General features: G+C 41.0%; 1 protein-coding gene across 5 annotated transcripts in view; it reads left to right on the forward strand.

The window, feature by feature from the left end:
- The window catches only part of SCN8A (sodium voltage-gated channel alpha subunit 8), a 276,775-nt gene that overhangs the window by 119,436 nt on the left and 132,943 nt on the right, over window positions 1–24,396 (forward strand). Inside the window, exons 3-5 of one of the 5 annotated variants that reach the window (XM_073576720.1) lie at window positions 7,210–7,328; window positions 13,184–13,273; window positions 13,819–13,947. In XM_073576720.1, the coding sequence (XP_073432821.1) occupies window positions 7,210–7,328; window positions 13,184–13,273; window positions 13,819–13,947 (338 nt within the window). Of the gene's footprint in view, window positions 1–7,209; window positions 7,329–12,949; window positions 13,274–13,818; window positions 13,948–24,396 lie in introns of those variants that run through there. The other 4 variants (XM_073576716.1, XM_073576717.1, XM_073576719.1 and 1 more) reach the window with 4 other exon arrangements.

Genomic DNA, 24,396 nt, shown 5'->3' on the forward strand with positions numbered 1-24,396 from the left:
CAAGTATTGAGTGCATTTACTGAACATACATTTCAGTAGGCCAACATTTCGGATTTTAAAATCATTTTTCAAGCTGGAGTTATAAAGTATTCTAATTTACTGAGATAATGACTTTTGGGTTTTCATTGGCTGTAAGCCATAATCATCAACATTAACTAAAATAAACACTTGAAATAGATCACTCTGTTTGTAGTGACTCTATTTAATATATGAGTTTCACTTTTTGTATTGAAGAACTGAAATAAATTAACTTTTTGATGATATTCTAATTTTGTGAGATGCACCTGTAGACCCATTGTTTTGTATATTTACATAGCCACTGTCTAATCATTAGCTCCAGCAAAAAAATGTGAGAAGAAAAAAAAAGACAAAAGTGGTTGAAAAAATAGGTGAATGAAAAATTTACATTATTATTTATATAAAAATTTCAAAACAATGTAGTGGAAGAGTTGACGTGTTTTGACCACTCGACGGTCTTAATTGTAACAGGCTTGAGATAAAAAAAACACTTCCTTTTAAAATCAAGACCACTTCTATTTAAATTACGTCTCTCTCTCTTATCCACTCAGTCGAGTGCAGCTATTCATTTTTCATCATGTCCTTCATAAATTGCAACATTAGATATTTGTGGTTTATGCAATTAATTGTAGTGTTTGCAATTTATTATACATTAGATGGAAACTAAAATCCTGCATTTCCGAACATGTTGCTGACATAATTAAAACTCTGCTACTGCCAAATACTTTACACAAATACATCAGGGTAGTATGGATTCTTTCCGTTTTTTTTTCAGGATAGATAGAGTTAATAAGACTAAGTTGGCAATTGGAGAAAGCTGCTGTTAAACAAAAGCTCTATGGATTTTAAAAGCTAATACTTTATTGCTGATTAGTATGAATTATTGTAGTGACCTTTATTAATGTTTATTAATATTTGTTATTATTGTCTTTTGTATATATTCTCCCCGATATTTGATATTTACTATAAAGGATGGGGGGATTTAATGGCAGCTTGTAATCCTTCTGAAAGCATCTGTAGCTGTAACACGATACCTGGATCAGCAAGTGGTCCAGCCACACTAGCTAGTATCCAAGGTCCTACAGGAAGACCTCCTGTGGAGCTCATGCGGTGTAACTGATTTGTTCCGACAGCTAGGATTTCATAAGGAGAATATAGGCTTATCGTGCGTCCTAGTTACACACCGGTTGAATTCTATAGTTTGTACCTAACAACGTGGTCTAAGAAAGGACAGCCTAGCGCATCTGGTTTGACATGTTTGCGGACCCAATCATCCTCTTGATGGAAAAGGTATTCAATAATGGTTTAAAAAAAAAGCATGAGAAAGAGTTCAGGGATCCCATATCTCAATCTGATTAAACACATGCTGGGAATGCAAGTTTTAGGCTTTACCTATCAAATATCAGGACTTTAAAAATCTACTACTAACATCTTGGTGTCTTATTCCAAGGGACATCTTCACAGTTCTTGTAGAGTCCATGGCTGTATGAGATGGAGCTGTTTTCTCAACCCAAAGGGTACCTACACTACACAATAGTAGGCAGGTGTTTTTAATGTTTTGGAAGATCGGTGTAAGTGTATATATATTTTTATTTGTAAGATTTTGATTGAGTTGTTATCTATACTGATATTTTAAAGTCTGAGTATTTAGATTATTTATACTTTGGCCTTACCACAATTTCAGAAAACGTGAACAAGCATTCTATTGAGTACATTTTGCAATCCACATTAGCGAGTCAATTCAAATTTAATTTAAGGGCAAGATCAATGTTTCACGGGCACTGAGGTACAGACAATGGGGAAAAAAGTCTAATTTGAACTAAAATGAACTGTCTTCAGATATTACTTGTGTAAGGTGCCGTTTATGGAAGCTAATGTTTCATCATTCAAGTCTTGGTAGTGGTTTTTCATGATCAATATGTGTGTTGCTGTAATGTCCATCTGCTTGTCCATGTTATAAAAAATATGAAAAATTAGACTTAAAATGCCCTGTGCCGAGCTTGTATTAGTTGAATCTACACAGCATGTGATTTTTCTTTTCTTCGTCTTAAAGCACTTGGGTCTTATGATCACTATAGAAATATTGGACCTTATATTGTAGAGTTTAAATGCAGGAAAAGTACCCTGAAAATGAAATTCTGATTGATCTCTGGTCTTTTTCCAAAGCAAATAATACTGGCAATACACATATTAAAGCTGCGGCTTCGATGTCCTTCAGTATCCTCCCTCTCCCGATCTCCCTATAAACTTTTGTCACCATTATCTGCTGTACAGTTGTGGGATTCCTATACACATATTAGATTGTTGGGATCCATCAACCTTTGAGGCCCCATCATCACTCCATGAATGTTTAATACTTGAATTCATGAAAATGTACAGTTTTATTAATTCCCTCTCTTACTTTTCTGTAAGTACATGAATCAATAAACTCCTTGGGATTATGATTGCCAAGGGGGTGTGTCACTACGTAGCCTGACACTGTTCAATGAATGCTTACCTTGTCACACTATGGAGGGACCCAAGTAAGGCCAGATTCATAGTGCGATAAAGCAGCCCGTTCAACGCATAGCATTGATGGGCTGCGTTAACGCTATAACATAACGCAATCACTTTATGTTATACCGCTAGTGCAGATGCTTCATCTGCACTAGCGGTGACAGACCCTCGGACGCTGCAGCCCACGTCCGAGGCTCCGTCACTGAATGACTGCACATCGCTAGCGCATGCCGATTATGGCATTCGTTGGTGATGCGCCCGATAATGGGGGTTAATGGTAGCGTTAACAAACTGCGATACACCGCGTTATGCCACGGTGTAACGCAGTCTGTCTAATGGACTGCCATAACGCAGTATGAACCCAGCCTTAGTTGTCGATTTATTCATACATTTACAGGAACAGAGTAACAGCTTAAAAGAGTATTCTCACCTCCAAGCTCCTATCCCAATATGTATTAGGTGTAATAATAATATTAGCAAATACCTCCAATTAGAAATGTAGTATAGCTTTAAGATTTGCTATGTCGCTTACCCCATGTGCAGGGCATTACAGTAGCTTAGGTAATAGCATATACTGTATGGGTCTGTCAAGTTCAGGCAGGAAACCAGTCTGTGCCTTGTGGTCTGTTCTCCTGTTCTCGGACTGCGACATATGGATTTGTGAATTTGACCTTAAGGCTGTGTGCCCACGCTGCGTTTTTTAAGTGTTTCAGCCGCGTTTTTTCCCATAGCGGAAACGCTTAAAAAACGCATTCCCATGCAATCCTATGGGATTCCGTAGTTGCTGTGCCCATGCTGCAGATTTTTCCGCTGCGGAATCGCATAGTGGTAAAATCCGCAGCATGTCCATTAATTCTGCAAAATCACGATGATTCCGCCGCCATAGGATTGCATTGAAACGCTCACTCTACGCATGTGGCTATGACCACCGTGTGTAAAGTGAGCGCTTCGTGTGCAGATGGCACCCAGGGTCCGGAGGAGAGGAGACTGTCCTCCATGCCCTGGGTACCATATTCCAGTAAAAATAGAATTAATAATAATCTTTATATAGCCCTAACATATTCCGCAGTGCTTTACAGTTTGCACACATTATCTTCACTGTCCCCGATGGGGCTCACAATCTAGATTCCCTATCAGTATGTCTTTGGAATGTGGGAGGAAACCGGAGAACCCGGAGGAAACCCATGCAAACACGGGGAGAACATACAAACTCCTTGCAGATGTTAGGGATATACTCACCTTCTGTCTGCCCCTGGAGTCCTCAGCTCTGCACGCTGCGATGCCAGCATCTTCCGTTCCCAGGGATGCATTGCGAGAATCACCCCAGATGACATCACGGTCGCGAGACCGCTACGTCATCTGAGGTGATTCTCGCAATGCATCCCTGGGAATGGAGCTTGATGGCTGCGTCGCTGGGGGCCAGGAGAACTCCGGGGGCCGACAGAGGGTAAGTATATCCCTATTTTTTATTTTTTTTATTATTTTTAACATTATTTTTGCATTAGGCAGCATCAATAGTAAAAAGTTGGTCACACTTGTCAAGCACTATGCTTGATAAGTGTGACCAACCTGTCAATCTCTTTTCCATGCGATGCTTCAAATCGCTTGGAAAAGTTCTAGCATTCTGCAAGCTAAAAACACTTGCAAAACTTGTGTTTAGCGTGAAAACGCATGCGAATTCCGCATGCATTTTACCCACTGCGTGGAGTTGTGAAAATGCTGCGGAAAATTCACCAGCATTTCTGCAACGTGGGCACATAGCCTAAAAGAGGACCTGATCAAAGTGGTCAGGTTTTGCTCTTATTTTATTACCACTACTCCCTAGAGTTTTTTTTTTTTTTCTTAAATCTGCAGATATAGACTTTTTAAATTAATGCTTCTTTTTAGGGTCTTTACGAATGTGGCAGTGCTTATAATGCAGAACAGTCTAAAGTAACGCCCCAGAGGAGCCTGTGAGCCACGGTCCCTTGGAAAAACCCTAAAAAGTAGAGCTAAATAGAAAGGCGTGTATCCCTGAAAATGTATCGTGGATTAGAAAGAAAAAAAAGGGAAATACTAAGAGGGGAGGTGGGCATAAAATAAAAAACTGGACACTTTTGACCTGGTAACAGACCCTCTCTAAGCGCGGGAATGCGAGTGTAAGACATGTTACATGGTTACGTAGGTTGATTAAAGACCAAAGTTGTGGCCAAAAGTATTGACACCCCTGCAATTTTGTCAGATAATACTCAGTTTCTTCCTGAAAATGATGGAAAAAACACAAATTCTTTGTTATTATTATCTTTATTTAATTTGTCTTAAATGAAAAAACACAAAAAGAATTGTCCTAAAGCCAAATTGGATATAATTCCACACCAAACATAAAAAAGAGGGTGGACAAAAGTATTGGCACTGTTCAAAAAATCATGTGATGCTTCTCTAATTTGTGTAATTAACAGCACCTGTAACTTACCTGTGGCACCTAATAGGTGTTGGCAATAACTAAATCACACTTGCAGCCAGTTGACATGGATTAAAGTTGACTCAACCTCTGTCCTGTGTCCTTGTGTGTACCACATTGAGCATGGAGAAAAGAAAGAAGACCAAAGCACTGTCTGAGGACTTGAGAAACCAAATTGTGAGGAAGCATGAGCAATCTCAAGGCTACAAGTCCATCTCCAAAGACCTGAATGTTCCTGTGTCTACCGTGCGCAGTGTCATCAAGAAGTTTAAAGCCCAAGGCACTGTGGCTAATCTCCCTAGATTTGGACGGAAAAGAAAAATGGACAAGAGATTTCAACGCAAGATTGTGCGGATGTTGGATAAAGAACCTCGACTAACATCCAAACAAGGTCAAGCTGCCCTGCAGTCCGAGGGTACAACAGTGTCAACCCGTACTATCCGTCGGCGTCTGAATGAAAAGGGACTGTATGGTAGGAGACCCAGGAAGACCCCACTTCTTACCCCGAGACATAAAAAAGCCAGGCTGGAGTTTGCTAAAACTTACCTGAGAAAGCCTAAAACGTTTTGGAAGAATGTTGTCTGGTCAGATGAGACAAAAGTAGAGCTTTTTGGGCAAAGGCATCAACATAGAGTTTACAGGAGAAAAAAAGAGGCATTCAAAGAAAAAAACACGGTCCCTACAGTCAAACATGGCGGAGGTTCCCCGATGTTTTGGGGTTGCTTTGCTGCCTCTGGCACTGGAGTGCTTGACCGTGTGCATGGCATTATGAAGTCTGAAGACTACCAACAAATTTTGCAACATAATGTAGGGCCCAGTGTGAGAAAGCTGGGCTCCCTCAGAGGTCATGCGTCTTCCAGCAGGACAATGACCCAAAACACACTTCAAAAAGCACTAGAAAATGGTTTGAGAGAAAGCACTGGAGACTTCTAAGGTGGCCAGCAATGAGTCTAGACCTGAATCCCATAGAACACCTGTGGAGAGATCTAAAAATGGCAGTTTGGAGAAGGCACCCTTCTAATATCAGGGACCTGGAGCAGTTTGCCAAAGAAGAATGGTCTAAAATTCCAGCAGAGCATTGTAAGAAACTCATTGATGGCTACCGGAAGCAGTTGGTCGCAGTTATTTTGGCTAAAGGTTGTGCAACCAAGTATTAGGCTGAGGGTGCCAATACTTTTGTCTGGCCCATTTTTGGAGTTTTGTGTGAAATGATCAATGTTTTGCTCTTTGCTTCATTCTCCTTTGTGTTTTTTCATTTAAGACAAATTAAATGAAGATAATAATACCAAAGAATTTGTGATTGCAATCATTTTCAGGAAGAAATTGAGTATTAGCTGACAAAATTGGAGGGGTGTCAATACTTTTGGCCACAACTGTAGGTCCATCAAGTTGGACCTTTTTCCACCAATTGTGCATTTTGTCACTAATCTAATTATAACCTGCAATGTTGCGTTTATCAAAGAAATCGTCCAGCCCTTTTATAAAAGCTGTCATAGTGTCGGACATTACTACCTCTTGTGGTCAGGCATTCCACAGTGTGACTGCTCTAACTGTAAAGAACCCTTTCCTATTTAGCTGCCGGAATCACCTTTCTTCCATCTGTAATGATTACCCCTGGTCCTCAGTATGGTCTTTGGAAGGAATAAGTCATATGCCAGTGTTTTGTACTAGCCACATAGATTTATACATCTCCTCTGAGGCGTCTTTTTTCTAAGCTAAACAGGCCCAACTTTTCCAGCCTCTCCTCATATGAGAGGCCTTCCATCCCATGTAGTAATCTAGTTGCCCGTGGTTGAACTGATTCTAACTTCTGAATATCCTTTTTAAAATGTGGAGCCCAAAACTGGATCCCATATTCTAGATGTGGCCTCACCAGTGATTTATACAGAGGTAATAATGTCAGGTCTTAGTAATGTGTTTGGGCATGTGTGTTGCGATGGGGACCCAGGTTTCCTTACTGCTGGCATGTGACTTTGATAACGACAGAAGATTCATATATTCTCCCAGGGAAACATGCTGAAGCCACTTATTTATATCTGTTGATATACTATTTTGATATGAAATATTTCCGATGTCTTCCGTAATATCAGATGGAGCTTTATACACAGTAAGCTTGTTGAATATTTTCTATTGTTTGGTAACTTACTAACTTTTCTCTCTTTCTCTTTTCTCCCCAGTACACAGTAAGCTTGTTGAATATTTTCTATTGTTTGGTAACTTACTAACTTTTCTCTCTTTCTCTTTTCTCCCCACAGACCTTTATAGTACTAAACAAAGGAAAAACAATCTTCAGATTTAGTGCCACGCCTGCCTTGTATATTTTAAGTCCTTTTAACCTATTAAGGAAGATAGCTATTAAAATTTTGATACATTCATATCCTTTTTTTCACATAAATGATGACGTTAGTGTAAAAATGTATAAATGAGCTGCCAAAAATACCCAAAATAAGCATGGCAGCAAATAGGAAAACGTACCTTTTATTTCTAGATTTATTCTTCCATACCTTTACTCTTCACCCAACATGTCCCAAGATGTGTGGAGCAAAATGATTAACTTTTCAGACCAATATGAATACGTGATACTCTGCCATGATATGACTGTGCTGTGTATATCTATGTGGACATGATGTGAATTGTACTCCATCAAGGCGGTTTGCTAGCATGTCATAATATTGTATCGGTTTTGTTTGGAGCCCTTAACCAAATGGAAGAACATGTGAACACATCTGTATATCTCATGTCAACAAGCATAATAGTTTAAGGTGTAAGGCCGGTTTCACATTTGCGCTTTATAGCGCAGCGACGGCCTGCGCACGGCCGCCGCTAAGCCCCGCCCCCTCCCGGTTCCCTGCCCGCCCCATCCGGTCATCGCCGCCTACTAGCGCACATGGACGCTTGTGATCTGCGCACCCTATCTTTAGCATAGGGTGCGCAGATCGTGCGCTGGCCGTGCGCTAGCAGGATTTTGCCGTGCGCTGCGCACTTTTGAAGGTGCGCCGTGCGCGCCGAAATGCAACATGCTGCGTTCGGCGCACACGGGCGCACCTTCAAAAGTGCGCAGCGCACGGCAAAATCATGCTAGCACACGGCCAGCGCACGATCTGCGCACCCTATGCTAAAGATAGGGTGCGCAGATCGCAAGCGTCCATGTGCGCTAGTAGGCGGCGATGACCGGATGGGGCGGGCAGGGATCAGGGAGGGGGCGGGGCTTAGCGGCGGCCTTGCGCAGGCCGTCGCTGCGCTATAAAGCGCAAATGTGAAACCGGCATCAGCCTCCACCGCTTCAACCAATGTCTGCGGCGCGGACGTCACATCAACAGCGCTGCAGCTAATCTGTGAGCTCATTGGCTACCTGCGCAGAGCTGCTGAGCTCACTGATTGGCTGCAGCGCTGCTGACTTGAAGTCAGAGCTGAGACGATAACAGACAGTAGGAACAGTGGAGGGAACTCAGAACTGGACCCCGGGACATTGAGTAGAGCACAGGTGTGAAACAAAATGCGCATAGGGTCAGGGGTTCCTTTAAATGCCTTGTTGATCTTCGGGGTCTAGGTCCTGAGACTAACCGATAGTCCAACCACAGTATAGGATAGAAGCTCTCAACTTCTGCATGAGCACATACACATCAACACAGCAGCTGTGGTCCTGCCTAAAACCCTCGCCACTGCCATCTTGGTACTTCAGTGAAGATTATCTACGGAGACCATCAGTTTTCCTGGATACTGCAATACTTCTGTGTTCACACGTTGAGTTTTTGCTTCATTTTTTAAATGCAAATTTTAAGCTGCAATTAATCTGTTTACAACAAGCAGGTTTTTGCTGAGTTTTTTTGCTGCGTTTTTATTGCGTTTTTTGCTGTCTCTTTGCTGATTTAACTTCCTTAGGTTTTTTGCCCCCAAAACGCAGCAAATACAGATGCCTGCATTTTTTTCCACTGTGTTCTTGTACTTATCCATTGTTTATCCATGGGTGAAAAAAACGTTGAAAGAAGAGACATGCTATTCCTACACAAAACATGGCGTCCAAGTCCACCAATATGTAATAAGATCAAAAAAGTTTATTGTATCAATGCAAAGCATAAATAGATATAACAAAAAATTATAAAAGTCAGAAAAAAAAATGCTCGTGTGTTTAGGACAGCAGTAATATAACAGGATGGGATAATAGTGGGCCCCTTATCAACATGCAATGATTGTCATTATATTAATACATAAAGTGCTTTGTGCTGTCATGTCATCAATGGGAGGACAATCAGTGTAGTACAATCCATGTATAATGAGTGCGCACACATCGTGCTCAAATGTCACCTCTACTGTTAATAATAACAGTGCAAAAATATAACCAGACAATATGATCGTATGTATAAGACCCACTTACCCATACTACCACCTGTATGATGAGCTGTACATGCAGCCCCCCTCCTTCCTATAAGCACCCGAGGAAGCTCATGCGAAACGCGCATTGGGGCTGCAGGTACAGCTCATCATACATGTGGTAGTATGCAAAAACACAACTTGTGAACATAGCCTTAATATTCAAATATTTAGTTGGATCCCAGGTGATGATCCTAGGACTAAAAATCAGAGTAGAAAAAAAGGTTTAAAAAAGAAAATAAATATATGTATATATATATATGTGTGTATATATAAGTGTGTATGTATGTGTATATACAGTGGGGCAAAAAAGTATTTAGTCAGTCAGCAATAGTGCAAGTTCCACCACTTAAAAAGATAAGAGGCGTCTGTAATTTACATCATAGGTAGACCTCAACTATGGGAGACAAACTGAGAAAAAAAAATCCAGAAAATCACATTGTCTGTTTTTTTTTCATTTTATTTGCATATTATGGTGGAAAATAAGTATTTGGTCAGAAACAAAATTTCATCTCAATACTTTGTGATATATCCTTTGTTGGCAATGACAGAGGTCAAACGTTTTCTGTAAGTCTTCACAAGGTTGCCACACACTGTTGTTGGTATGTTGGCCCATTCCTCCATGCAGATCTCCTCTAGAGCAGTGATGTTTTTGGCTTTTCACTTGGCAACACGGACTTTCAACTCCCTCCAAAGGTTTTCTATAGGGTTGAGATCTGGAGACTGGCTAGGCCACTCCAGGACCTTGAAATGCTTCTTACGAAGCCACTCCTTCGTTGCCCTGGCGGTGTGCTTTGGATCATTGCCATGTTGAAAGACCCAGCCACGTTTCATATTCAATGCCCTTGCTGATGGAAGGAGGTTTGCACTCAAAATCTCACGATACATGGCCCCATTCATTTACAACCTCAAAAATTGTGGAGGGCACCACTAAGGGATCACCAATTACATGCTTAAGACCAATATCATGAACCAGAAAAGAGGCATGTAAAGAGGAGGGATCACCAATAAGGTATAACAAAATACAAGATAATAAACTTTTTATTAATCATCCAAAACAAACAACATGCAGTGCAATTATAAAAACAGTTAAAAACGCACAATCGCGTTCATTTAACACAATAACCCCTGCACAAACCCTTCATGATGCTATTATTTGCAAATATGCTAACAAAGCACCTGGTATAAGTATATAAAGTCCTATCAACAGGTAATGAAAAACATACACTCCACCTTCCACCTTATATAATAATGGATGCAAACTACCTAGTTGGTCTAACAAATTGTTAGGACAAAAAACCTGCTCAAATTAGCACAAAAAAACCCCTAACAAATAAACAATGTGTATGCACAAATGAGAGCATAGGGGTTGATAGGGTAAAAGGCTGCTAATGCAGTGTAAACAGGCCAAAAGACAAGGGTCCCAATTGCCAATGGCCCCCTCTATACAACCTGTTAAGAGCAAAATAATGCTGGCAGGTGAAGCCCTAATCCAGTAACCAGTGGAGGTAAGAGTGAGAGGTGGTGAGGCAGGGGCAGAGGAAACGCCCGACGCGTTACGCCAGAGCAACTGGCCCCTTTGCAGAGAAACAGCCCCAAAGCATGATGTTTCCACCACCATACTTTACAGTAGGTATGGTGTTTGATGGATGCAACTCAGTATTCTTTTTCCTCCAAACACGACAAGTTGTGTTTCTACCAAACAGTTCCAGTTTGGTTTCATCAGACCATAGGACATTCTCCCAAAACTCCTCTGGATCATCCAAATGCTCTCTAGCAAACTTCAGACGGGCCCGGACATGTACAGGCTTAATCAGTGGGACACGTCTGGCACTGCAGGATCTGAGTCCATGGTGGCGTAGTGTGTTACTTATGGTAGGCCTTGTTACATTGGTCCCAGCTCTCTGCAGTTCATTCACTAGGTCCCCCCGCGTGGTTCTGGGATTTTTGCTCACCGTTCTTGTGATCATTCTGACCCCACGGGGTGGGATTTTGCGTGGAGCACCAGATTGAGGGAGATTATCAGTGGTCTTGTATGTCTTCCATTTTCTAATTATTGCTCCCACAGTTGATTTCTTCACTCCAAGCTGGTTGGCTATTGCAGATTCAGTCTTCCCAGCCTGGTGCAGGGCTACAATTTTGTTTCTGGTGTCCTTTGACAGCTCTTTGGTCTTCACCATAGTGGAGTTTGGAGTCAGACTGTTTGAGGGTGTGCACAGGTGTCTTTTTATACTGATAACAAGTTTAAACAGGTGCCATTACTACAGGTAATGAGTGGAGGAAAGAGGAGACTCTTAAAGAAGAAGTTACAGGTCTGTGAGAGCCAGAAATCTTGATTGCTTGTTTCTGACCAAATACTTAATTTCCACCATAATATGCAAATAAAATGAAAAAAAAACAGACAATGTGATTTTCTGGATTTTTTTTTTCTCAGTTTGTCTCCCATAGTTGAGGTCTACCTATGATGTAAATTACAGACGCCTCTCATCTTTTTAAGTGGTGGAACTTGCACTATTGCTGACTGACTAAATACTTTTTTGCCCCACTGTATATATATATATATCTGTATAAACATTCAACTCACCTCCCTTCGGCATCTCTCTGTCATTAAACATTATGAAATTGGAAAAAATAAAAAACCCATATATTTGTTATTGCCATATCCATAAAAGTTTAACCTACCAAAACCATAAAATTAATAAACCATTACTATGAATGAAGGAAACAGAAAAAAATCTAAATGCCAAAATTCCAGTTTTTCAGTTGCCTCACCTCTCTAAAAAATACAATAAAAAGTTATCAAAAAGTCTAGTATACCCTAAAAATGATATCAATGAAACCGTCAGCTCGCCATGCAAAAAAAACAATTCCTCACACAGCAAAAAAAAAAAAAAAGTTTTCCCTGTTTTTCAGTACATTACGGTATATGGTAAAACAAATGGGGTGATTTAAACTACAACACAAAGAAAGAAGCAGTTGTACGGCAATGTAGACTGAAAACTGAAAAAAGTCTCCAAAGGGTTGTCCATAATTAAAACAAGCAAAGAAACAATGGCTTCCTTTCAGCAACAGCACCACATCAGCTCATGGGTTGTGTCTGTTCTCTGCTCCATTTAAGATTTTTGGAAGATAGCAGTCATGTTTATTAAAGAAGCACTCCTCCCATGAAAATTTGTACCCTCTTAATATATTGCAGTCATCATATTATATAGCATTGCACTTACAATTGCTCATTTTGCCTTTCTGCCCAAACAATTCTTCTCTTTTTCCTGGATTTATCATTCCTCACTTCACCTCCTGACCCAGCTGCTCCCTCCTCTCCCTGCCAGGGACTTTTGCTGTGACTTCTGACTCATACAGGGAAAATTGACCTCCTGTTTCTATATAGAGCTTAGAAGGATTCAGCTAGTCAGTTATTAACCATGTGATGTCATAGACCTAATGGAAAAGAGAAAGATTACCTGGGTAGAAAGGCAGAATGAGCAATTGTAAGTGCACAGTGCTGTATAATATGATGATTGCAATATATTAAGAGGATAAAAACTTTGATGGAAGGAGGAGTGCTTCTTTAACTTTCTAAAGATGCCACCAGACCCTCAACCAGACAAATAGATAACGTCCATACCAGTTGTCATTCTTTATCACCAAAATGCATCAAATGCGTTGACTTCAGATAATTCTACTTTCCTGACTTACAGATTGGGTCAGGGTTATGTTACTGCCATGATGACACACACGTGACCCAAAAATTGTCTCGTAACGCGTGCATATAGCATGGATACCATTGTAATGTTGAATTGTGTAATCTTGTTTTCATCTTTCCCCCCAATTTCTGCTCTTTCCTTGACAAAATTGCACAGTATTTAGCATGATCATTATGTGCACTATTTTGACCAACTGCGTATTCATGACTTTTAGTAATCCCCCAGACTGGTCTAAGCAAGTGGAGTAAGTATGTCTGTCACTATCAATACATTACATTGCCTGCATGTATATGTATTACTCATTAGACACGTTTTATGGCGCTTCCGCTTTCATATAATCTGATTTTCTGTCGGTGTTTGTCTACTTGGGACAATTAATTTTACAGGCAAGAAGACATCTTATGAGTTTAAATCACAAGTTTGTGGTGGACTGACTTGTTGTTAGGGAAGATAATAGAACAGATTTATCTAAACTGTCCAAAAGAAAAACTTATTTATTACCCATAGCAACCAATCACGGCGCAGCTCTAATTTCTTAAAGTATTGTGGGGTCGAGGGGGGAATGAAAAGTTTATTCTGATTGCTTGCTGTGGACAATAGCGACAGTCTTTGTGGCTACATTTGCTTCAGAATGTTACATAAGGCCTGTTTCACACGTCCAGATATTTCCGGTACCGGAAAATTGCAATTCTAATTTTGCTTTTACTTGCACTAATTATGAGGTTTCTAAATATTAATGAAATTAATACTAAGCCAAAGCATTGACCGGCTGATGATTGTTCTTCACAGGTACACTTTCACTGGAATTTATACATTTGAATCACTTGTGAAAATCATTGCAAGAGGTTTTTGTATAGACGGCTTTACATTTTTGCGAGATCCATGGAACTGGTTAGATTTCAGCGTCATCATGATGGCGTAAGTTTCATTATTTCAGTCTACTTCTTACTTATGTTTGTAGAATTCAGTGCTGCAGTCAACTCCAGGAGCTGGTCAGATATAGTCTACGAATTCTAAAAGCCAATCTTCAGGGCGCAAAACGTCCTTTAATCAGTGCAAAAATCATTTATTTAGATTACACAGTGTATCACTGTGATGATACCATGTACACATACAATTGTATATATAAAACACCCTAAAAGATATTAATAATAGTAAAGTAACTTTTTGAGTAGTGTGCAATGCTTTGCACAAGGGTGAACGGCCGACAAATTAATCATATTTTCTGCCAAAAAAGTGATTTACATGACAACAGAAATGTATTGCAGCCCTGACTTTAGTAGATCTTTTGCTGTGGCGCTCAGCAGCTAAAGGATGTACCCGATTCATTAAGAGGTGCACGACTCACTGAATTTGGCTCACCTTTCTTCAGCGCACCCTTCATGACGTCCGGCATTCAAAACACCAGTCTTGATGATTTGCAACCTCTGTTCCTCAATCAGTGGCTTAAAAGTTGCAGATGACGTTGTGCCCTAGTGACTCCATTGATGTCATAGCAGTACCAGAACTTGACACTATGGTGAAAACCGTATCACTGTCAGATAACACAGAACCTGTGCCATAGAATAAGCCCATGATAATTTTAAAAGAGTTATCTGAGACTTTGGATATTTTCAGATGGGGCTAAGAACTTTCTGGCAGGTACTTGCAAACTACCTGCTTTGCCCGGTGATGATCTTTGCCGGCTCAGTGAGGTTATGGGCTGGTGAGTTTCCTGCTTCTGGTGACATCACATCAACAGAGCAGCCCTTCCTCTTCCTGATTTCTCTTTTGACTGGGGCAACACTGCAGATACCGTACTGATTGACAGCCAGCTCTCCACAGTTAGGCAGCAGGCAACCGGTTGTCAATCAACATGACCTCGGCAGTGATGCCACATTGATAGAGCACAGTGGAAAAGAAGGAACTGCTATGTCAATGTGATTTCACCGGAAGCAGGAGAATCACTAGCAGAAGCGATCTGTGATCACTGTGAACCTACCTGATACCTGATGGTAATTTCTTAACTCCTTACAAAAAAAATAAGCAACATCCTGGATAACCCCTTTAAGGAAATTCTAGATCCCTGGATGATCTCAGTTATGTTACCTGTCCAGAGATCCCTTTCCCTACAGTGCTTGTGGTACAACAGTACCACAAAAGAGATCGAGGTCAAACAAGCCGTAATTACTCAGCTGGTTAATGGGACAACCAATACAAAATGTGGAGGCCATTTTACTCTTTGTTTTTTATGCATAAATGAGGGGGCTTAAAGCATAGATTAGTGTAGGCTCCTCTTTTTCCACCAATGTCCTATCCATTACTTGCTATCAAAACTTCCATAACCTGGCACAGATTATTGACGCAGACACCAAATAGTAAAGGTGATGGAACATCCAGGGATGGCCCATCTCCAGGCGCCCCGTAGAAGCTGTTCTGTCCAACTCTGCCATGTGTACTGCCTTGGCATCCATGGTCATTTAATATATGTATATATAAGCACAATGATATACAGGTAAAATGCAGAATTAAGCCTCTCCAAATACAGCCTCTTGACTATATAGAAATAGAAAGCTTTAGAGGAAATTATAGACCTTTTTAACGTCGTTAATTGGCAAAGGCTAAACGTGGACATGCCCTATGCAATTTGCATGTAGTGAAACACAGACATTTTTGCACTTAATAAAGGATCTTTACTAATTTTTCCTTTAGAATTAATTCTCACACGATTTTGTGGCAGACGTTTTTGCAGCTGTTGCAGTCCTGTCATTGGGACGTGTAGAAATTCATGTACCGGTATATGTCTCTAAAACATTCACATTCTCATGGATGAAGCCGATTTCAAATTTCTCCAACAAAGCCGAAAGTGACTTTATCCCTATTGTTGTAGCAATCCATTTATGTCATTCGGCTACAGATCTGTGCTGTATATTTGTAGGAGAAGCCCCTAAATAATAATATTATCTTTACTAACCCCAATCCAGTGACCAAGCCTTCTATCATCAATAGTTGATCTCAGAAATAAAAGACTTAATCAGAAAAGTAAACCTGTTTTTTTTTCTACAGGAGATCAATTTTAATCATTTCTACAACAAAATGTAATAATTTATGAAGCTAAAAATAGGATAAATTCAACCTCTATTTTTATTTCCAGGAATCTTTACTGAAATATTTCCCTTTCTTAGATCATGTGCACACAACGTCTTTCAAACTGAGGCGAACCCGCTGCATTTTTTTAAGTAGAAGATGCTTCAGGGAACTCTGGCGTTTATTTTCCTGAAACGTCATTTGTGACGCTTTTTCAGTCGTTTCCTGCGTTTCTATTAAGAGTTTTCCCATAGTTTTTATGATTTTTTTTTTTTACTGTAGTTTTCCAGTCGTTTTTTTTTTTCTCCTTGAAGAAAGGAAGAATGATGAAAAAATAGCAATGGCAAAAGACGTCTGGGCACCTCTCTGGAGGCTTTTGTCCTTTCTTATTTAGCCCCTTCATGACCTCGCGATTTTCTGTTTTTGCGTTTTTGTCTTTTCCTACCCTTATTCCAAGAGCCAATTTTTTTTTTTATTTTTCCCTTCCCCATAGCCTTATGAGGGCTAGTTGTACTTTTGAATAATAACATTTTATGATGCGCTGGAAATAGGGAAATCAATTCTAAATGTGTTGAAACTGCAAAAAAAAAGTGCAAAAGTACAATTACATACCGTATTTTTCGCTTTGTAAGACGATCTTTTTTTCCCCCCAAATTTGGGGGGAAAATAGGGGTGCGTCTTACAATGCAAACATACCTTTTTTGGTGCTGCCGCTGTGGGTGTCCGTTAATTGCCGCCGCCGCGTTGGGTGCCCCGGGTGCTGCCGCCGCTGCGCTGGGTCCCCCGGGTGCTGCCGCCGCCGGGCTCTGTCCCTTGCTGCGTCGGGGGCTCTGACGTTCCTTCCATGCCTGTGCGGTGTATTGCTTCCTGGAAAATGGCTGCCGCGCAAGCGCAGATGGAGATCTCGGCGTTGAAATCTCGGGAGATGAGATTTCAGCGCTGACCCAGCGCGGCGGCGGCAGCACCCGGGGACCCAGCGTTGCGGCGGAATCACCCGGCAGCACCAGGTAAAGAGTGGGCGACAGCACCCTGGGGACAGAGTGGGCGACAGCTCCCCGGGGACAGAGTGGGCGACAGCACCACGGGGACAGAGTGGGCGACAGCACCCTGGGGACAGAGTGGGTAATTTTTGGGGTTTTTTTTTTATTTACCATGTTCACTATGTGGTAAAACTGACCAGGAAACCTGACGCTGTTAAACACGTTCAAAAGACTGAATATATACACTGCAAATTGTTTTTACATAAAAAATGGTTATTTTTGTTCTTTTGAGCCCTTTCCGATAGGTGTTTCAGGCGGATTCTGCGGCAGAATACACCTGAAAAAGACGTTGTGTGCACATAGGCTTAGAAAAATACCCATAATATTACTGTGTCTCTTAAATGTGCAGGCAGGATTTTGTAAGATAATAAGAGTTATAATGTTTTTACTTCCTGAATAGCTAAGATGACTTCATTATGCAACCATTATAGGCCCTATCTTGAAGATAGTCCTGATACAGATCTATAGTGTTCCTTTGCTGTAATGTCATGACTTCTTTTGTGTCTACACAAATAGAATACTGTATATGTAACATTAATCTCCATTCATAGTAAACAAACTTGTTGTTAATGATGGAGTCATAAAATGTCGAACGGCCAAGCTGCATCCGGAAGAGCAATGACTATATGCCAAAAAAACTAAAGGGATACAAACAGTATAGTATCAAAATGATCAGAAACATTGCAGGTCAGTTCTGAAATCATAGATCTGAGGGGTTCCCAACAAAAAGCATCACATATACATTTATTATATACTTAGTGGGAATACCAGTATCTCAAGCATAAATCTACCACAAATTACTTAAAGGAGTTGTCCGATACTGGGCAACCCCAGCTTAAAGGGAATTTGTCAGTAGGATTAACTCTCTTAAATCATTTATATGGGCACGTAGGTCACAGGAAGTTGAATTAAATTATATCTGTGATTTCATATCTTATTCTTGAGAAATCCATATTTTTGTTAATATGCAAATGAGCTGTTTAGATTTATGGGTGGGGCATAGATCTCTCTGTGAATCTGCCTTCAGAGGTTATGTTACACGAAAGTGTCTTTCATCAGTATGGCATGTGTAGTTCAGGAGAGTGGACTGTTAGTCATTACATGTCTCACGCCCCTTTTTATTTAAAAGTAAGTGCTGGAGGCAGATTCTCAGCGAGATCTATTTCCCACCCATATATCTTAATAGTTCATTTACATATTAAGAAAAATGTGTATTTATCTGGAATAGGATATCAGATTGCAGCTATCAAGGTGTTATTTAATTCATCTTTTTATTACCTACATAACCATAGACGGCTTAAGCGGGTTGATCCTAATGACAGGTTACCGTTAATCACTTCAAGGGCCCATAAAAATAAAAACAATTTGTACTCACCTCCCGCAGTGGCACCATTCTAGGTACTGTTATTCCTGGTGGTTTCTGTGTCATTGTTGTGTCTTGTGACCATGGAAGCCAACCACCTGCCGCTAGGTTCACATACATATAGTGCTCTCCCCTGAGCACTGTGTTTAGGTTTCTGTTGGAATCCTATTTGTTTGTGGAAAACGATCACTGCTAAGACAATGATCGGCGAGTGTTCAGAGTGAATCTGTTGGCCTCATAGTAGTAAGTAATCATTCACTATCATGAGGCCATTGGGGTCTCCTTTGGAATCCTGTTTTTTGAGGATTATGATAGAAACTCTGAGGTCCACTCTGATGGAATACTGATGAACTGTAGCGCTGATCAGCTGCCGCAGTCATGTGAAGTCACGGAACACGACAGTGTCACATGGACCGCTATGAATAGCAGCGCCGATTGGAACGGTGCTGCAGGAGGTGAGTATAGATTGTTTTTAGATTCTGTGTGGCCCTATACTGACTGATATGGGGTTTACCAGTACTGGACAAACCTCTTTATGCTTTGTTGACACTGAACATGGTTGTGCAGTCTCCAATGGCAGCACTACACTAGCCACACTTATATTACCGTATGTACAATCCATCAAATATTCAGAGGCTTACACGGGATTTGCAATGTGACTTCTTTGAGACAGTTTTTTACTTCTTTTGATACTCTTATAGCATCACCTGTACAATACAAGGGAAATCCTGAAAACATGACCTGTTGGTGGGCCTTGAGGACTGGAGTTGGGGAACCCTGCCTTAAAGTACTCCGAAGGGCACCTTTTGGACCATGTTTTTATTTGGAATAAAAAGGACATTTTTCATTTTTAAAAAATGTCAAAAAACAAAAAATTGGAAAAGAGGTGTCTTAGGCTAGTTTCACACTTGCTTTTTTTTGCAGCGCGTTTTTCCCGCAAAAAAACGCATTGAAAAAACGCATACATAAGCATACAACTGCTGCGTTTTTTTCAAGCATTTTTATGAGCATGCATGAAAAAAACGCAGCGTTTTTATGCGTTTGTATGCGTTTTTAGTGCGTTTTTACCGCGTTTGCGTTTTTTTCCAACATTTTTAGGTGGCCCCTCACACTACCCAAACCATGACTTTACTAACCCTAACCCTGACCCTAACCCTAACCCTAACCCTGACCCTAACCCTAACCCTGACCCTAACCCTTAACCAAATCATACTTAACCCTAACCTAAAACCTAACTAACCTTAACCCTAACCCTGACCCTAACCCTAACCCTGACCCTAACCCTAACCCTAACCCTGACCCTAACCCTTAACAAAACCATACTTAACCCTAACCCTGACCCTAACCCTGACCCTAACCCTTAACCAAACCATACTTAACCCTAATCCTGACCCTAACCCTGACCCTAACCCTAACCCTAACCCTGACCCTAACCCTTAACAAAACCATACTTAACCCTAATCCTGACCCTAACCCTGACCCTAATCCTTAACCAAACCATACTTAACCCTAACCCTGACCCTAACCCTAACCCTGACCCTAACCCTAACCCTAACCCTAACCCTGACCCTAACCCTTAACAAAACCATACTTAACCCTAATCCTGACCCTAACCCTGACCCTAATCCTTAACAAAACCATACTTAACCCTAACCCTGACCCTAACCCTAACCCTAACCCTGACCCTAACCCTAACCCTGACCCTAACCCTAACCCTGACCCTAACCCTTAACAAAACCATACTTAACCCTAACCCTGACCCTAACCCTAACCCTAACCCTGACCCTAACCCTTAACCAAACCATACTTAACCCTAATCCTGACCCTAACCCTGACCCTAACCCTAACCCTAACCCTGACCCTAACCCTTAACAAAACCATACTTAACCCTAATCCTGACCCTAACCCTGACCCTAATCCTTAACCAAACCATACTTAACCCTAACCCTGACCCTAACCCTGACCCTAACCCTAACCCTGACCCTAACCCTAACCCTAACCCTAACCCTGACCCTAACCCTTAACAAAACCATACTTAACCCTAATCCTGACCCTAACCCTGACCCTAATCCTTAACAAAACCATACTTAACCCTAACCCTGACCCTAACCCTAACCCTGACCCTAACCCTAACCCTGACCCTAACCCTAACCCTAACCCTGACCCTAACCCTTAACAAAACCATACTTAACCCTAATCCTGACCCTAACCCTGACCCTAATCCTTAACAAAACCATACTTAACCCTGACCCTGACCCCAACCCTAACCCTAACCCTGACCCTAACTCTAACCCAAACCCCTAAATTCCATGGTTAAAAAAAAAAAACGCATATGCAAAAAAACGCATACATGAGCATGCCAGTGCGCACATATGCGCATCCATAGGCTATAATGGCCATTTTTAGCGCAAAACGTGCGCATATGTGCGCATGCGCTTTTTTGCAGGGCCAAAAAATGCAACATGCTGCGTCTGGAAAATACCAACGCACACCCCAAAAAAACGCAGCGCATGAAAATCGCATACATGCGCTAACCAGCGCGCAGGTATGCGCACCCATGTTAAATATAGGGGAAAAAACACATGCGCAGGTATGCGTTTTTTTCCAGCGCTAAAAAACGCAAATGTGAAACCAGCCTTAAACGTACACACCACTTATATGCATTTAAAAGCTATCCATCTACACACAGTTGCTAAAGAAGCGAAGCCTTAGGACATAGTGTGAATTTGTACCTTTTAATACTAAGGAATATTCATGTTTAGAACAGCACCGCTCTACACCCTCCGGCTCCCTTCGTTGCAGGTGGGCAGTGCACTTCTGAAGATTTATCGTTCGGGCCAGCGGTATGGTTGCTTTGCTAGCCCTAACTGAGCGGTCTTCCATAAAGCCATTAGAGGCAGCTTTGATTCTACAGCATGAGTGAAGCACAGGAGGGCTGAGTTTAGACAGTTCCTTTAACTCTAGGTAAATTCAGCAGATTTGGTGATTTGTATCAGAAAATCAAAGCTTTATTCCCTATAAGTGGATATCAAGTAATTAATCAGTGCACCACTCTGAACCTATTTACAGTAAGCTAAAATAAAATAAATGTTGAATAAGTTCAGAGATTCCTGTTACTGAAAATAAGTTCACTTCACTTGTGCAGCATAACGATAGCAGAAGTTATGGCTACGTGTCAGTTAGTGAACCAATCACGTAATCTTATATATTCATAAAAACACAATGTTTTTATGTAATTTTAATCCAGCACTAAAGATCTATTTTCAGTAACAAAAAACCCTATTCTACAAAAAAAACACAAACAACAAAAAACATCCCCGAATATCTTCTAATTAATCAAAAGGGTATGATTCACAAATATATACAGTTGTGTGAAAAAGTGTTTGCCCCCTTCCTTATTCTTTTACGTGTTTGTCCCACTTAAATGTTTCAGAACACCAAAGAATTTAAATATTAACCAAAGATAACACAAGTAAACACAAAATGCACTTTTTAAATGAAGGTATTTATTATTAAGGGAAAAATAAGTTCAAACCTACAGGGCCTTGTGTGAAAAAAGTGATTTCCTCCCTCCATAAAACACAAATTAACTATGGTTTGTCACATCTTTGGGAAGCGGACTTAAAATTTCCTAGCCACTTGCAGTCCTGATTACGGCCACACCTGTTCTTAATCAAGAAATCACTTAACTAGGACCTGCCTGACAAAGGGAAGTAGACCAAAAGATCCTCAAAAGCTAGACATCATGCCGTGATCCAAAGAAATTCTGGAACAAATGAGAGCCAAAGTAATTGAGATCTATTAGTCTGGAAAAGGTTATAAAGCCATTTCTCAAGCTTTTGAACTCTAGAAAACCATAGTGAGAGTCATTATCCACAAATGGCGTAAACTTGGAACAGTGGTGAACCTTCCCAGGAGTGGCCGAGAGACCAAAGTTACCCCAAGAGTTCAGCGACAATTTATTCAAGATGTTGCAAAAGACCCCACAATAACATTCAAAGCACTGCAGGCCTCACTTGCCTCAGGTAAGGTCAGTGCTCATTTCTCCACCATAAGAAAGAGACTAGACAAAAATGGCCTGCATGGCAGAGTACCAAGACAAAAACCGCTGCTGAGCAGTAAGAACATAAAGACTTGCCTTAGTTTTGCCAGAAAACATCTTGATAATCTCTAATTCTTTTGGAAGAATACTCTATGGACTGATGAGACAAAAGTTGAACTTTTTTGGAATGGCCATTTTCACTTAGGGGTGTACTCACTTTTGTTGCCAGCGGTTTAGACATTAATGGCTGTATGTTGAGTTATTTAGAGAGCACACCAAATTTACACTGTTATATAGGCTGTACATTGACTACTTTACATTGTGTCAAAGTGTCAGATCGTCAGTGCGGTCCCATGAAAAGATATTATACAATATTTACAAAAATGTGAGGGGTGTACATTTGTGATATACTGTATATACAGTACAGACCAAAAGTTTGGATGCATCTTCTCATTCAAAGAGTTTTCTTTATTTTCATGACTATGAAAATTGTAGATTCACTCTGAAGGCATCAAAACAATGAATTTACACATGTGGAATTATATAATTAACAAAAAAGTGTGAAACAACTGAAAATATGTCTTATATTCTAGGTTTTTCAAAGTAGCCATCTTTTGCTTTGATTACTGCTTTGCACACTCTTGGCATTCTCTTGATGAGCTTCAAGAGGTAGTCACCGAAAATGGTTTTCACTTCACAGGTGTGCCCTGTCAGGTTTAATAAGTAGGATTTCTTGCCTTATAAATGGGGTTGGGACCATTAGTTGTGTTGTGCAGAAGTCTGGTGGATACACAGCTGATAGTCCTACTGAATAGACTGTTAGAATTTGTATTATGGGAAGAAAAAAGCAGCTAAGTAAAGAAAAACGAGTGGCCATCATTACTTTAAGAAATGAAGGTCAGTCCGAAAAATTGGGAAAACTTTGAAAGTGTCCCCAAGTGCAGTGGCAAAAACTATCAAGCGCTACAAAGAAACTGGCTCACATAAGGACCGCCCCAGGAAAGGAAGACCAAGAGTCACCTCTGCTGTGGAGGATAAGTTCATCCGAGTCACCAGCCTCAGAAGTCGCTGGTTAACAGCAGCTCAGATTAGTGACCAGGTCAATGCCACACACAGTTCTAGCAGCAGACACATCTCTACAACAACTGTAAAGCGGAGACTTTGTGCAGCAGGCCTTCATGGTAAAATAGCTGCTAGGAAACCACTGCTAAGGACAGGCAACAAGCAGAAGAGACTTGTTTGGGCTAAAGAACACAAGGAATGGACATTAGACTAGTGGAAATCTGTGCTTTGGTCTGATGAGCCAAATTTGAGATCTTTAGTTCCAATGACCGTGTCTTTGTGCGACGCAGAAAAGGTGAACGGATGGACTCTACATGCCTGGTTCCCACCGTGAAGCATTGAGGAGGAGGTGTGATGGTGTGGGGGTGCTTTGCTGGTGACACTGTTGGGGATTTATTCAAAATTGAAGGCATACTGAACCAGCATGGCTACCACAGCATCTTGCAGCGGCATGCTATTCCATCCGGTTTGCGTTTAGTTGGACCATCATTTATTTTTCAACAGGACAATGACCCCAAACATACCTCCAGGCCGTGTAAGGGCTATTTGACCAAGAAGGAGAGTGATGGGGTGCTACGCCAGATGACCTGGCCTTCACAGTCACCAGACCTGAACCCAATCGAGATGGTTTGGGGTGAGCTGGACTGCAGAGTGAAGGCAAAAGGGCCAACAAGTGTTATGCATCTCTGGGAACTCCTTCAAGACCGTTGGAAGACCATTTCCGGTGTCTACCTCTTGAAGCTCATCAAGAGAATGCCAAGAGTGTGCAAAGCAGTAATCAAAGCAAAAGGTGG

The sequence above is a fragment of the Dendrobates tinctorius genome, unplaced genomic scaffold (assembly GCF_039654945.1).
Source record: "Dendrobates tinctorius isolate UK_male_01 unplaced genomic scaffold, ASM3965494v1 ptg000051l, whole genome shotgun sequence".
Lineage (NCBI taxonomy): Eukaryota > Metazoa > Chordata > Amphibia > Anura > Dendrobatidae > Dendrobates > Dendrobates tinctorius.